The sequence below is a fragment of the Channa argus genome, chromosome 23 (assembly GCF_033026475.1).
Source record: "Channa argus isolate prfri chromosome 23, Channa argus male v1.0, whole genome shotgun sequence".
NCBI lineage: Eukaryota > Metazoa > Chordata > Actinopteri > Anabantiformes > Channidae > Channa > Channa argus.
The window spans coordinates 8,167,365-8,179,080 of NC_090219.1; the positions used below are offsets into that span (position 1 = coordinate 8,167,365).

Sequence of the window (11,716 nt, forward strand, 5' to 3'; positions counted from 1 at the left end):
ATAGTAACTTTCTATTGGCCAAATACACTATCAATCAAATAGACAAACCGTACACCAGGATACGTGACACAACAACAGGAAGGTGTCATTGACTGACAGGCACCGCTTGCATTTAACTTTTAAAAGCAGAACGTCTTTTTTGTGTGTGTATTAAGTACATCAATATGTAATTGGTTACTTTAAGAAATAGTTTGAGCAGTCTGTCTCAAGTTATCATTTTAATTATAATTTTCCAGAAAGTCTTCAACTGTAGCTGGCTGCTGTGCAACATTGTGTAAAACAGCTGTATGAATCACTTTCTTTTTTAATATCATTGCCAAAGTGATTCAAGGGACAACTATATAAAATAGTACTCATTAACCATTCTAATATAAAAAAAATTCCTCCAACTCCCTGTTGAATAAAATTCAACCACGGATAAAATTAAAGAAATGTCTTGAACATTTTTGGACTCAAAAAGGCATTGGACCACTGGACTTCAAGCTTAGACATACACATTTATCAAAAGTGTCATCAAATGGGATATGCCATTTGTATTCTTATGGAATAAAGAGGGGGGCTGGCAACTCAGTTGTAGAGCATTGGGTTGGGATGCAGAAGATTTGTATCCCACTCAGGCAACAAGGGCCACCTTGGTGCCAGTCCCTGGACAAAATGGGAGGGTTGCAGCAGTAAGTGCATCTGTTGACGTGACTGCTGTGCCATGCCAAGTAAATTAGTGCGTTTGAGAGCTTGGCATCCTTAATCATTTGCTGCCCAAAATGAAAATTCTTATTTCGAGCATTGATTTTTTAGTGTTCCCTTAAGTTGTAAAAAAAAACTAGGATACATATGTCTGCAGGCCAAAAAAATGGACATAAAATGTTTTATTGCTGAGGTTTGTCACTATAGGTGTAAAATACATTCTAAAGACTTTTTAGGATTCCAAAAAAGAAATCTATTCAGTAACATTTATATTTTTAACAATGTTGTTTTAACAATTTTGTATTGCTGACATTTACATAGCAGGTACTCCTTGTCTTCATCAAGACCAGATACAACCAAAATTCTTGAAATACGGTCATCTTTAAGTAGGCCTACATCAATCCAACTTGTCTGTTTTATCCGATCATTTATAAGAGCACACAATCGCAGTAAGTTCAGCATCTTTCTCCTTTTCACCAGGACTGGAGTGGAGACCAGAACAAGACCAGAAACGGAAGACTGAGAGAGGAGGAATGTGGATCACCGGCTGTTCTGGATCTGTAATCACCTCTTTTCTTAAGGCACCAGGGGGAGTTGAAGAGCTTAGAAAAGCTTTGAAATAGAGATGAATGTAAGACCAGGATGTAGGCCAGGGAAGCTTTCAGGAGTTTGGTGCTCAGTAGCATGTACATATGGATGCACATCGTATTTAACACCTCTTCCCTTGAGTAAAGGTTTTCCAGTGTTTACAGTCTAATCTTGGTGCAACATCTTTTTGCCATGTTAGAAGCAAGTCATTTCCCTTAGTCTGTCAGCTGTCTGTCAGCCTGTTGATTCAGCACTGGGCAAAATGAATTATCTAAACAACTATTGCATAAATTAGCATTGATATTTCTTGAACCACTAATGTATCCTTAAACTGTGTGGCATTGTAATCCAGCTTTATGAGAACTCATAATCGTTAACTTGAAATGTGTTTCTAAAAAGTTGCTTCTTTACTTGTTATTTATAAAATGTACCCTTACTTATTATCACACGACCAATCACATTGGGCAAAGTAAGATTTGAGGTTTCACGCAAGTTAGTTTAAATAATTTCCTGACTATGCATAGTTTTTATTTTATATTATTTTTATATCTCATCTAATCTTTTTTAAAATTTACTGCTTGTGCACAGCTTCTGATTAACTGCACTCTATAATATTGTAGATATGTTTTATATTTGACAAGGGGAACAGGTAGGCCCTTTTTTTTGAAGGGTTTTGCTTTTAGGTTTTTTCCTACATTTGAATTAATCATTGTTTTATAAAACCAATACAGTTGGAGGCTGTGTATATGCCATAGATTATTTGGGGGTTTAAAATATATAACATTTGTTGAAGTTGAGTGCCATGCACATCTCAAAAATGACAAAAGTTGGCAAAATCTTTGTTGTTCAAGCACCAGACCATACATAGTATATATAAATAAAATATGTATTGTTTGTATGTATGTATGAGAACTGTCAGTCATCCCAAGGAAATTTAATTATACAATGGATTTCTAGTTCTAGGCAACTCAGAGTCTGTCATGCATTACATTCAGACAGTGAAACTAATTAGAAAGGAAGCGTCAGGAACAAAAACAACATTAGATTCATTTCAGTTTTTCAGCTCATTCCAGCATGCTTCCTAATCTCTACAAGATAAAAACTAGGTTGTCAAAGAAATAAGATGGAAAGCGGAGGCATGAACTGGATCAATCTGTCACCCCGGCACACGATGACAAATTTGTTTCGCTTATCTGTGTCTCTCTCTCTCTTTCCCACTCTCAAATGTGTCCAACCCCTGTTCTAGCAAAAGCTCAGTGACGTAAATGCTTGCAGAATTACGTTGTCACGTATAAAAACAGACAACAATTCTGCTGTGGATGTGGCTAAGTGAGACAGCTCTACAAGCATTAGACAAACAATGACTAATGTGCATGCTTGTGTAAGAAATGAGGCGTATGGAGAACTTTCTTAAGCTGGTGTCCATCCTCCCTATTAAATGGAAGATAGAAAAAGGTTGTTGGTAAAAGAAATGTGCCTTGTTTTATGTCACTTGCAAGTTTTAAAGTTTGCACATGCACCAAGAAATGAAAGTGCATTTATTTTTGCCAAATTACAAAGGGTCTGTGCATACATTGACATGAATAATAGAAACGTTTTGTTTTTTAATTGTTGGTAACCTTCAGTGAATTTGTGTCACCTGGTTGAAATGTTCATTAAGATGCAAATGGGCAATATTTCTATCAGTCACAAATACATTATCATTGTGTCATATATACACATAAGGGGACATGTTAAAACACATCTGAAAACAGTTCCCAACAAATGCAACATTTTTTGCTGTCTGAGCAATATTTGTTAAAAAATTTTACCAGTTTACTTAACTTTTTAAAATGACAAAGCTTTATGTTTGTGACTTCTTTTTAAACAGTTATAATATGTCCTCAGTGGGAAAAAATGGACTTAGAACTGAACAGAACATACAAGGTGAAAAGTGACTAATAAATCAGAACAATGCTTTGTTCTGCGATGTTCTGTCTCCAAACACTGATCTTCAGGCTCCCTGCAGCAATAGTTAATGTATAAGCTATCATACCCCCAGACAGAACGTCTCTCTCAACTTGCGGATTTACCTAATAGCAGTCTGTTTATACCCAAGCTACATGCAGCCAAAGCAGGTTCTCCACTAAACCCCATGCAGCACTGTCTCCATCTAAAATGCGCTGCACTCTGAAGGAAATCACGCATTACATTTCACTTGTCACCGAGCGGATTAGGAGGGCGAGGTTAATTAGCAACAGGAGAGATGGCTGCAGCAGCTCTCTCAGGCTCCACAGGGCTCTTCTCTCAGCAGGCTGGTGGTTGTTGTGGCTAAGTTCGATAATGAAAACCTGACATTAATGAAAATGCGTCATCATCCCAGGGAGCATTGCAGTAGACGTAGGTCAATTACTGAGTTTACATGGTGACCAGACATCAGTGGAGATGGAAACACAGTAAAAGCTGCTTCCCACTGTCTCACAACGCCCTCTTTTATAGCTTTTTAAAAAATGTTCCTTCCCTATCCCTGTATCACATTACTCTGAAAAAAGTAAGTGACCATATTTGTCTTTGTGTACTTTATTGACCTTTGGACTTATTTTAATTATTACTCTAAATTATTAGTTTCTAAATTATTAACAAAAATATTAATTACTAACTGACAACTCAGTGGCCACTAAAGAACATGTTTCTACAATTGCACTTTGTGAATGTAACCTTGAAAAAGGATGAAGAAATAGAATCAACATACCTAAAAATATTTATTAAAGTAAATATCTAAACATTTTAACAGAAATTTATAAAGTTAAAGTATAAATGTTAGGGTTTTCCTTGAAAGTCAAGATGACTTAGCAAGTCAGAAAGAGCAATACAATACCGCATCTACATCTCCACTTGGTAATGGACAAAATAAAAGAATAAATAAAGGCATTTTGAAAAGGCATCTTATGCTCAGGAAAAGAAGCAAAAGCATATATTTTGCTCACTGTGAAGCTGGAAAACAAAGGCTTGGAGTCTTTTACAAAGCTTTGTGACTTTGTACTCCACGGCTTCAGTGACGGCCAGGCCACTGCTGATCAATACATTGCTTAATAAAAGTATTCACAATGTGGTAAGTCACGAGACTAGTCGTTCTTTCTAAGGTGACTGATCGAGTAGAAAATCTGGATTTAAATACAAATACCTATACACCTTCAAAATGGAAAAATATCAAGGATCTTTTCCATTTGAAGTTTTTCTCAAAGACATCTACAATAGAGAAGGAATAAATTTGAATAGTGGTGTGTTCAACACTGCATCATCTGCTACCTTTACCCTCATCCTATCTATACAGCAGTATAACCAACTTTGTGGTACTGGTGGATATCTTTACAGACAACATTAATTGCATCATCTCTATACTTCATGTTGATATATTAGTATATATTAAATGCAGACTTCTATGATACCAGCAGCTTACACACACAGTCAGGCTGGCAGACAGGCCAGTTTGATTCAGTTTTGTTGGCCTCCAATGAAGCGGCGTCAAGGTGAGAGGAGGAAGGTGGGTGCCAGGAGGTGAGGATGTCCCTGCGCTCACTGCGTGGAGTCGGAGTCACTGGAGTCCAGACTGGCCTGTGTGGGTGTGCAGCTGTGAGGGGCAGGCGGTGAGCAGTGGAGGGTTTGTGTGCTCCGCCGCAAGTTCTCAAGGGATTGAAGGAAGGAACGGCGTGCCCTTTCCTCCTCCAGGGGTGAGGAACCTTCCTCTTCGACCTCTGCAATCTCAGCAAAGGTGACGGGCTGGGTTTTGAAGCGAGCCTCGCGAGGTCTGCGGGAGCGACTCTTGCCCCTTGCTGGACACTTGGGGACAGGCAGCTGCTGGGGGAACTCCTCCATAGCTGAGGCCATAAGATGAGCTGGCAGGACGTGGTAGCCAGATGCCTCCACAACCATCTGACGTACAGCAGCCATGGTTAGAACAGGAGCCCAAATGGGTGTGAAATTAAATGTAGTTTAAATCAAAGGTAAGACTGGGTGTCAAAACAGCAGATAGAGGAGACTCCTTAAAGACAGACTCAAACTTGCCTTTCTCTGCTCTTCCTGGTGTCTTGTCCTGTTTTAAGAGAAGCCTCTGTCTGTCAGAACAAAAAAGCAAGAGTTCATCCAAAGTCAAGCTAAGCAAACTTTCCTCACACCTCCAGGTCCAGGCAAAGTTAAGATGATCAGTTTTAAAGAAAGAGCTGTTCTCAAGCTGCTCTGGTCAGCCTCTGCTCTTCACTCCTCGCTGTGAGTACTGCAACTCTGCTGGTGCCTGACGTCTCTTTTCCCTCTCACAGTGTCTTGTAATGTGTTTGTGAATCTCAGTCTGCTGAACCTAATGACTGCAGCAGCTCCAGAACTCTTTTATAGCAGCTCTTTACTCTCTCTCTCTCTGTCTTCTCGCTGTGTCTGCCAGGTCCCTCCCACTCCCCCCTCCTTCCATCTCAGTCATGGTTCCGGCCTCCAGAGTTCTCAGCCAGTCAATCACCCCCCAAAATAAACATATGAGAGGAGAATATCCGTGTGTGTTTGTGCTGGGTGTGGGGGCTTTAAAAGATTTACAGAGATATGCAGAGACGGTGGATTCAGGAGATCAGACTGATTCTGACAGAAAGAGGAGAGAATTAGAGCAGGAAAAAAAGCAGACCAAAACAAAGATATGTTGTAAGATATATATAAGATATATGTAAGTATGGCTATAATTGCAATTCTATAGAGCAATATATTGTTACTTTCTTTCCTACTACTACTACTACTACTAGTAGTACTAGTGGTACTACTTTCCTCCTTTTTCTTCACTTCACTAGTGATGACACTCAAAAGATATATGTGGCTAAAACAGGGACAGTCCATTTGCCTGGAAGAAAACATGGCAGCAAGTTTTGCTAATAGGTAAACAGTGCCGCAGGACAGATAAACAGTGTCAGGAAGTTATTACAGTCCATGTGTTGCTACAGTCTTCCCACCTCTCATCGTGTGTATGAGTAGTGTGGCTTCCACACTAGCATACTCAAACCCAGATCCAGGCACTGGTTAAGCCACAAAGTTCATGTATTTAAATTTAAACAAACACCCTTACGTTTATCAATACAACGTAGTCAAAAAGATGAAGGGCTTTCAGCTTGTTCCTGCAGGGGTCGCCACAAGCCGAAAGTGTTCCGCGCGTTGATTTGGTGTGAGTTTTCCACCTTCCACCAGGCCACCCTGTCAATGCAATGTAGTGGGAAATGTGCATTTTGTAATGACACTAATAAGAGATAACTGAATCTGAGCTGTCAAGAGTCCTCTGGCTTTGCAGACTGGCAGCCTGCATGGATGAGACGTTCATCATATTCACAAACACGAACCAGTCACAGTAGGCTGCAAGGCTATGAAACTCTCACTGCACAAGTTTCTTTTGATCTTTTGATCAATAAGTAAGAACAAACCAAGCTAGAGAAGTAAACATAAATGAAATGAAACAATACTATTTGTCCATTTTGACCATTTAGTCCCTCTCCATTTTACGGAAGGGGGATGAGCTGAACAGTTTAATGGCCACTGGGAGACAGGATCCCCTGTGTTGTTCTGTGGGGCACTCGACTGTTATCAGTCTCTGGCTGAAAGTGCTCCTCTGTGCAGCCAGCACACGGTGGAGTGGGTGGGAGGGATTGTCCAGAATTGAGAGCAGTTTGGACAACATTCTCCTCTCAGCCACAACATTCAAAGGGTCCAGCTTCATCCCTCCTTATTTGTTTGTCCAGTCTGTTACTGTCTGCCACCGTCATATTGCTGCCCCAGCAAACCACAGCTTAGAAGATGGCGCTGGCTTCCAAAGATTTAAATACAAACTACATCCACAGATGTTGAAGGACCTTAGTCTCCTTAGAAAATACAGCCTGCTCTGTGTTTTCCTGCATATTGATGCTGCATTGACTGACCAGTCCAGTTTATGCAACATCACCATGAAGTTTTAAAACTATGTTTTAAAATTATATTTGTGTCCAATGTGTCCATCAATGTTGCAGTTTTTTTAAAATGCATATTGTGAAAATAAAATGGTGAAGATGAGAGAACAGGATGACATGAACACCTTGTTAGAGGTCTCAGCATCATCCCATCCAACATGTCATGTCATCCTAACTGTAAATGTAATGACCAAATCTATCCGCGTCACTGCTGACGAGGACATGGCAGGGACACCGTTGATGTAGATCGGAGGGATTGGCTCCATTCCCACGGCAACTGAATGATCTGTTTTCAAGTCACATTTCCTCAAGTCCCACATGAAACGTTGTTTTTTTGATAAAAAATTAATTTGTTAGCTTTTTGATTTGCGTGCACATGTCAGACATCACTACTGCTGCTGAGAAGATAAGAAACTATGGGCGACATCAAGGACTGATGCACAGTGTGACACAATAGCCAACTGCCAGTGAAATACTCAGTACATCCTCATAAAAACCTGGAAGGTAAAAAGAGAAAAAATACTTTCCTAAACAAACCAGAGCTCAATGACTGACATTACTGGACATTTACTGTAGTTAACTCCTTAAGCTGCTGTATTGTACATTACGAGCACCGTAAGCTTTAGTGTGTTTTATGTGTTTAAGAGCTAATCAGTGTTAAGTGTGAAGATAGGGGAGGGATCCTGCACGTCTCTATGTAAGACCCTTTGACTGGATTGGAAATTTTGTGTCCATTTGTAGTCATTTTGTAGTTTTGTCTGTTTTTTGATAATCTTGTGTGTGTTTGTTGTCACATTGAGTTGCATCTGTTTTTGGTCATTTTAAGGGCAGCAGTGGCCTCCCACCAACCACAGGGTCGGAGGCTCATGCCCCGTCACTGTGGTGACCCTGAACTTGTGGGATAAGCTGAAAGGACTGTTTTTGGTCCTTTTGTTTATGTTTTCAATAGTATCGTGTTTGTTTTTGGTCATTTTCTATCCGTTCCTGGTCATCTGTTTTTTGTTGTTGTTGCGCATCTCTTTTGGGTAGTTTCCGATCGTTATTAATAATTCGTGGAATCATTTTGTATTCTTTCATTTTGCATCTTTTAACAGAGCTCTTCTAAACAAGAAATAGCACTTGCAAGAATCGAAACTATCCATGAGGGTGGGAGCCCTGCTTTGTTTCATTGTCTGTAAGTTCATAATGGTATTAGAAAATGGTCATATAATAAAACTGACTGCCTTTGACACAAAGTTCAACTTCAAACAATTCAATTGAGAAAAGAGACAAAGCTATTATGTGAAACTGTTTAGAGTTTAAATTAAATCATAAATCGTCACGACAGTCAAGGTAACAGTTGGCAAGGCATAAACAAACCCACATCATACATGCAGAAGTTATTATTGTGATCTTGGCACATTATGGGTTTTTCTCTGCAGTGGTGAGTGATATTATGGCTTACGACATACTTGCATGTTGTGTATTCCCTAGATGACACCTTAGGAGAGTCAGAGACTAGGTTATTCTGTTTCATGTCCTACACACACACACACACACACAGGGAGGGCAACTCATGAATCTGAACTTGCAAATACCCCTTGGCTCTATTTTAAGTCCATCTGAAGTCACCCCAGATCAAGTTAGCAGCTGCAAGTGACATCACATGACATTTCTTATTCCTTTTAAACTGTGCGTAAGTGTGTGTGTGTGTGTGTAAGGATTTGTTTGTTTGAGTGAAGCTGGTGCATACATGTATACAAATGCTTGAGTTTTATTCCCCTGTACCATTATATGAGTATGTGTTCTATGACGTTCTTGCAGGGAATAAGACTCATTGCACTGAGCATAAACTTTGTAGGCCAGAAGTTGGGCTATGCTGGGGAAGACTTGTTTTCCGTGAAGACCCTGCCAAGACTGCGCACGGGGACATAGTTTGGCAAAAACAATGATCACAAAACTCGTAGCACTACACTCGTCTTTGAGTTGTTTAATAAAGTTCATTTAAATTGATGGACAACTTTAATACTATCCTAATTTGAATACCATCATAATGTCCACATTTTCATTGCTTGTTTTAAAATTGCAGAATGTGTAAATTGTTTACTCTTATTTCAGAAGTTATATGCACTTAGTTACTCTCCATCACTAGTGTGCATGCATTTGTTTTTAAAATTAGGAAATTCTGGTTAAAATCCTGCTGTTTTGGTGGCAACGCAAGGGGCGAGAGTCAAATGTCAGAAATGTTCTAGTCAACTTGAAAGCAAAAAATGATCAAACTAAATTTTGGGTAATATGCAACATAAATCCAGTGGTGCAGCCTTGACATTGGTATTATAAAATGTGTGTGGATGGAATTTGTGTTTTTTAATTAATGCTTAACACTTTTGAATGTTGGAGTTGATGACTGCATCAGTTTATGTTGGTTTCTTTGTTTCTAGCCCATTCAACTGCTAAACCTTAGTGCTAACTAAAATTGATTTAACCTATACATCATAAGTTTAATTAAATTAAATTAAACAAACTCTGTCTCACTGAATCCTGCCTCGTTCCACCTTATCCTACTCTATATGTATCTAACAACTGATGGCATTTCAAGTAGAACCCCACTGTGGTGAGCATGGTCAGAGGCAGATGAGAAATCATCTGCTCCAATCCTGTGCTTGATCACCATCATCCAGCTCACACACAAACACACACACACACACACACACACACACACACACACACACACACACACACACAGTGTGTGTATGCTTGTTATGTGACGGGACTGAGGCTTTACTTTAAAGGTTGGTGGTATAATTGGCAGGTATGTATTCCATGATTTTGTCAACACATTGTCTAAATATAAGTAAGTTGGGGCTGTTTTTAAAGGAGGGAGTTGCACTAACACAACTTTCTGCATGTTAATTTGTGGAACTTGATAAACTGCCTCCACCATAAATAATATGAATTCAACTTTGCAAACTTATATGAAAAAAGCTACAGCTAACTAATAGGTAATTGATAATAAAACAATGTCCAGCTAATCTGTCTTTACAATCATCTTATTCATGTATTTAAATCACTTCATATTACAGCTGTGCAATATGTTACACTGTTATGTTAACTGCATTAATTTGTAACTTTCCAACATTCAAACAGCCTGTAATAATGTTTCACTTGCGATTCCTTCTCATTAGTTAGCATATTCTTTAATGCTGCTTTGAACAGTTATGTAGATGTTTTGGATCTTCATTGTGTTCTGGATGGATTTATGACTGTGTTTTATACCTTTGATTACAATTCAGCACCCCTGGGTGTGGAATTAGGTGGACTGTACATGTGGTCATGGAAACACACATACACTCAACTGTTCCTTATGATGATGTTTACAGCGTAGACCAAGGAACCCCAGAGCCAAGACTCAGCTTGATCCCCCTCCACAAAAATACCTCCACCAGCCAACTCCATGGTGGCCTTTGGCAATACAATGATTATCTGTACTTGTGCAATCAGAATCAGCCGTGAGCCCTCGATTTAATCAGCTGTGCTCCCTTTAAACACACACTTAAATGCATTAATTAGGGCAGACAGATGCATACGCAGTGAGAAACGCCAGCTTATTGCTCTATTTACATTCAAATATACACACTGAAGTTTCAAACACACTCCTTTAACAGGCAAAATTATTAAGTTAGTATAGTACGTGTATGTGTATTGAACTTTGGAGAATATGACCAAATTTAAAAATTTTTTTGAACATACTGAAAGACACTGACACCAATCTAGTAACAGATAAACGCCGAACTGATAAAGAACTTCGCTCAGACGTGTCACGAAAGTGTGAGAGCTACCATCAGTGGTTGGTACACGCAGATACACACGTGTATCAGTATCTCATGTCGCAGAAGCTACATAAATCCACTACATGTGATTTTGCATGTATCTTTTAACTTTTAAGTGTCATACAGGACAGATTAATAAAAAAAACATTTAAAATGTATTAATTCATGATATTTATTTAAAAAAAAGCTTTTTGTGGATGGTAATCCCCATCTCCCTACGGCGAGATGTTAGCTGTTTTTCTAAATTAACAGCTGTGCTTCCCTTGAAAAAATGAAATATAACAGAATTATTAGACAATACACACTATAGAAATACAATATATATAATGACTAATGCCTAAAATTTCATATTAATGCAGATCTATTTTTAGTGTATGTGTGCTTAAAAATATATAACACTAATAAGCACATCCAGAACAAGAAAAAGAGAAAAGGAAGAAAGAAAGCCCCCATTATCCTGGTCCATGGGTTCAGGAGGTGAGGTACTCACCACAGGCTTCATTCCTGGACTGGTAAATCACCCCGTACTTATCGCGATGGGATGTCCCTGTTGCCATAGAAACCAAAATGCCAGGGGACTGTGAGGAGGAGGGAAACCAGAGTCCCACAGCAGATCAGGTGTCCTTCCTCCCTGCACGAGGACACACTTACAGCATCATGATTCATGCCACAAGTGATTACAGAAACTTT

The 11,716-nt window shown here is 39.2% G+C and overlaps 1 protein-coding gene across 2 annotated transcripts; it reads right to left on the reverse strand.

Annotated features, from left to right (window-relative positions):
* Positions 1-4,000: 4,000 nt before the first annotated feature.
* On the reverse strand, positions 4,001-5,611 carry c23h11orf96 (chromosome 23 C11orf96 homolog). Of its 2 annotated transcripts, XM_067492843.1 has the most exons (2): positions 5,317-5,611; positions 4,001-5,184 (listed from the first exon to the last, which is right to left on the reverse strand). In XM_067492843.1, exon 2 carries the CDS (start codon positions 5,182-5,184, stop codon positions 4,828-4,830), a length of 357 nt encoding a protein of 118 aa, XP_067348944.1. In that variant the 5' UTR covers positions 5,317-5,611; the 3' UTR covers positions 4,001-4,827. The 2 variants fall into 2 exon arrangements, with proteins under 2 accessions (XP_067348944.1, XP_067348943.1); XM_067492842.1 differs by having other exon boundaries at positions 4,001-5,611.
* Between the last annotated feature and the right edge of the window lie 6,105 nt (positions 5,612-11,716).